The sequence below is a fragment of the Daktulosphaira vitifoliae genome, unplaced genomic scaffold, assembly GCF_025091365.1.
Source record: "Daktulosphaira vitifoliae isolate Bord-2020 unplaced genomic scaffold, ASM2509136v1 Scaffold_2, whole genome shotgun sequence".
Taxonomy (NCBI): domain Eukaryota; kingdom Metazoa; phylum Arthropoda; class Insecta; order Hemiptera; family Phylloxeridae; genus Daktulosphaira; species Daktulosphaira vitifoliae.
Window position 1 is genome coordinate 30987572 of NW_026099573.1, and position 4648 is coordinate 30992219.

At 27.5% G+C, this 4648-nt stretch overlaps 2 protein-coding genes across 3 annotated transcripts in view; one reads left to right on the plus strand and one right to left on the minus strand.

Moving 5' to 3' along the window:
• Nucleotides 1-4648, plus strand: part of LOC126898127 (E3 SUMO-protein ligase ZBED1-like) — a 100713-nt gene that overhangs the window by 51456 nt on the left and 44609 nt on the right. The window lies entirely within an intron of this gene.
• On the minus strand, nt 559-3331 carry LOC126897650 (uncharacterized). Of its 2 annotated transcripts, XM_050671417.1 has the most exons (8): nt 3045-3331; nt 1921-2970; nt 1649-1708; nt 1457-1549; nt 1280-1357; nt 1094-1174; nt 996-1037; nt 559-933 (listed from the first exon to the last, which is right to left on the minus strand). In XM_050671417.1, the coding sequence occupies exons 2-8, from the start codon at nt 2090-2092 to the stop codon at nt 782-784; spliced, it is 678 nt and encodes a 225-aa protein (XP_050527374.1). In that variant the 5' UTR covers nt 2093-2970; nt 3045-3331; the 3' UTR covers nt 559-781. The 2 variants fall into 2 exon arrangements, with proteins under 2 accessions (XP_050527374.1, XP_050527375.1); XM_050671418.1 differs by lacking the exon at nt 3045-3331 and having other exon boundaries at nt 1921-3033.

A 4648-nucleotide genomic window follows, 5' to 3' on the forward strand; every position in this document is an offset into this window, starting at 1 on the left:
TTATATTCGGTTAAATGTAATGGACCCGCAATTTTTTCATTAGCATAAGTGTAAACATTTATGCTTATATTATTATTTTTTCAAATTTTTTGATTTCTGAAAGAGTTATAGGTGAGCTAAATCCCGTAGTATTTAACACTGTATTATAATGTGGATAAGAATCGGGCTTACTCCTATCCACACCACGCGATTGAACCGGATATAAACTAGCAACCACGGCCCAAAAAAAACAATCTTCCCCCTCACATTCTATGTTTGTCAAAGCATTTTTACGAAGTAATTTTTTTGGAATTACCGTATTACACCCTCCCCTTATAGGATCATATTTAAAACAGTTAATATCCAAAAAAATTACACCCCTGAAAACCCATCCGCTCCCACGCGTTTCAACCTCTTCGGACTTATTCTGTAGCAGATGTTTAATAGTAGTAATCCACTCGGAAATACTACTTGATGGTGTTAAAACAAAAGGAGAAATCGAAAGTGTTTGTGTAATTGTGGGTACTTCTAAATTAGCACTACTATTGACATTAATTATTTTTTTATAAACNTGTTTGTGTAATTGTGGGTACTTCTACATTAGCACTACTATTGACATTAATTATTTTTTTATAAACTGTAACTAAATCTAAAGAAGTCTTTACCGCAATATGTTTTTTAATTGAATTCTTCCACACATCTTCAATGTCCGACGCATATCGTTGAATGAATTCGGGGATAGTAAACGGATCTATGTTTTCAATTCTATGTACAACTATATTGCCCGAAAAAACTGATTCTATTACTCTCGCACGCGATTTTTTTGCATAATCATCTGTAAATGAAAAATAATTTTTAAAATTATTATCAAGTTGATTTTCTTACTATTCGGTATCGATTGTTTAGTTTGCTGCGCGTGTGGAATACCTGTACCAGTCATTTCATTTTCTACGCCTGATAACGATAATTATTAATTAATATTAAATTTTATTTTTAATTAATGAATTCTCACTTACATACATCTTCAAATTCAATATCTTCTGAAAATCGCTCGATCCCTGAAACATAATTACATGATTATTATATATACATGCGTTTTCACTTTTATACTTACAGTTTTTACTATCCCCAGGATATACATTCACTATTTCTACATCTGTTGGTGTCGGATCAATTTTTTTAGCAGTTTCAAGTACTATAATAATAATAATAATAATAATAATAATAATAATAATAATAATAATAATAATAACGATAAAATAATTAATTATTAATTTTTAATATTTATAATCGAACTTACAAAAATCGTCGTCACTGTCTTTACCGTCAGAAAAATTATTACCCGTCTTCATATTTTTTTTTCTAATGAATTCTTTTACTGTTTAAAAAGTATAATGTTAATAAAAAATATCATAACATTAAAAAAATATTTTACAATCTTAACTTGCAGAGTNAATATTTTACAATCTTAACTTACAGAGTTCATCGTCACTGTTATTGAAAAAATTGTTTTCATCATTCTTGATTTTCTTTTCGTTTTCCATATGATTCATACAATCGATTCTACTATCTATATTAAAAAAAACAATTGAATCAAATAAAAGTAATAAATAATAAAATTAAAAATATACGTACTATTTTCATGGTAGTGTTTAGAAGTACTTGTNACTATTTTCTTGGTAGTGTTTAGAAGTACTTGCACCGTAATTTACTATACTCTGAACATCACCTAAATTAAAAATTTAATAATAAATAATATCAATAAATTACATATATAGCGTATACACTATTTTTCCGTTTCTATCATGAATTTGAATTAAATAACAATTATTTAAAAAATAATTTAAATTAAAAATTTAAGTAACAAATAGAATATAATTTAATGTAATTTATATTGAAAATTTATTCATTTGAGTAATAAATACAATATAATTTACTAACCTTTCAGAAAATGTACTCGTTGAACATGTCTTTTAACGTTATCTTTTCTCGAGAATTTTTTATCACATAAAACACAATCATAAAAATCATTTTTATGTACAGTATCGGCATGACGTTTTAAATCCTTTGAAAAATTAAAAGTTTTACAACAAACACTACATGTGAAACTCATGTTGATGATATCTGATAACTAAAAACACTGGATGATATCGAAACAACAACCAAATCACTATTAAACCGGTACAGGACATTTTTCCTGGTTTTAATTGTTATATTTTTGCAAATGTTAGCAATTTTTACTACTATCCCTAGACGCCGATGGTTTTCTCGGAATTTTTCTTATTCGACTTTTTCACCTGATTAATCACAACCATCCAACTCACCATCCTAGTTGCCGATCGTTTTCGCAGAATTTTACTTATTCGATGTTGCAATATGTTTAAATGATACAATTGTATTTTATTTTACAACCTTTTTTGTATACTAGATGATGCATTTTATTTTACAATCTTATATTTCCAGACAATATGTTGCAATTTATAATCTTGAGATTTTAATTTCTAAAGATTTCTCACGTAATTTATTCACAGCATAATCAGGATTTTTTCCAGTAAATAAAACACGCGTTTCTTTAAATTAAATTACGAGAGTAATTTATTAATCATTTAATTGTACATATAATTATTTCATTTTTTTTTAAAAATACAATATTTATTTTAACACATATTTCTATTAAAAAATAATTAGTTATAAGAACATTATATCGTAACTAGAGGTGTGATCTTTTCTTCCGTTGCATACAAGTTTGAGATTTTCATCGATTCCTTTGTTTAAATCTTCACGAGTGAATGTAAATCTTGCGGGTAAATAAACTTGAAATGACGGTTCATTATCAAGTTTTACTTCAGCCACTGAAGTCTCATTCGAGTATTTTGATTTTATCACGTACAGTCCCAGAACCTTGTATTCTACTCCTATTTTAAGATCAGACACACACATTCTACGTTTATTTTTCATACCATTCAACCAATCTTTATTTATCATACTCATCTAAAATTTAAAATACACATATCATTGTAAAATAATTAATCTTGTGTTTTAATATGAATTATTAAAAAACTTACTTTTATCTGTGGATGATAGTCTTTAAATTATCCTCACGTTGATTACGTTATTTTACAAACTTCACCGATTACAAATCAAAAATTACTGAATTTTATTAAAAGAAACTATAGTTTTTATACCAAAATAATAACGTATATATAACAACTATTAATGGAGGGAGATAATATTATTTCAGAACGCATATAAATTTATTGCGATCATTTATTAATGAAACGTTTTTAAAGTGTGGCGGTAATAACGTGATAAGGGTGGCGCTAATAATTTTGATAAGGGAAGTGGTAATAACTTTGAAAAGTGAGGCGCTATTATTTGTTATCAAATTGATTTTTTATTTTGATAAGGGAGGCGCTAATAATTTTGATAAGTGAGGTGCCGGAGGAGATTATAAGTGAGGCGCCCCCACAAACACACATCATCCTTCACGCATTATACTACTTTTTCTCTATTTCTTTGTATACTACAAGCGTCCCTCACATTACCCTTCTCTCCCTCTCCTACCATCTTATTTCTTTTTGTTTATTACATTAATAAATGTACTACTTAAAATATTTGTTTAATATAACAACAACAGAATTTGTAATAATTAACTTATTTACCAATAGACCAGTATTTTACTAAGAAATTTTAAATCAACCACGAGATTTCTATAACTTGAGTAAAGAATTAAAGAGAAAATTTGTTATAAGCAATTATTCCTACAATTTACAATGTTAAAGAGTATTACCGTGACGAATTAGTCAACAAGATGACAAATACAACGTTGAAGAGACAAAAATGAGTTTAAACAATGTCATGGTATCGTGTTTCCCTCAGCCGCACATCACGTTATGAACCTAAATGAAAGTGTATCGGGATCTGAAACATAGTGGTAAGGTTTGTCTATACGACGCCTTGAGTCGCGGGTTCTAAAAGAATTAATACTTCTAATAACGACTGTCTCGTATTAAAACATGTGTGTTTGTATGTTGGTTAAAATTGATAACTAATGAACAAATCTTTCTAAGAATTTTTCTAATATCTGTATTCGTTATTTTTACGTTATACGTACTAGGAACCGTTTAGTAAAAATATTCTTCTGGAGAAGATACACCATTTTCTTTATATTCATTATTTACTTCTTCTTCATTAACTTGTTCATCATCAGTAAAGTTTATATAGCGAACGTTGTTTATCAGCTATTCGTAGAAGTAGGTATAATTGGAAAAAGGAATGAAAAATGAGGGACTTAGCCTCAATTTTTATTAGATCCCCGAATTGACTTAGTGATATAAAAAATATATTAATATGTATATTTTTTATAAAATATATTTATTGTAATAAATATTACATTTAACTATGTTGCTATTGTTGTGTGGGCCCACATGGTAAAAGAATTAAAATTTATGAATTTATATAGAATCCCTCCGGCAAGTGAGCGGTTAATTTCACTGATTGCATTAAATTGCTCTCCGTTAACAATATTAAAACTAATTTTCAAAAAAATTTGTTCAATACCCATAACACTAAAGACATTTAAAACGTCACAACTAATTTTTAGCTTCGATGCGAAGCGGAGAAGATATTAATTTTACTATGATGTGTTTTTTTTTTTTTTTTTTTTTTT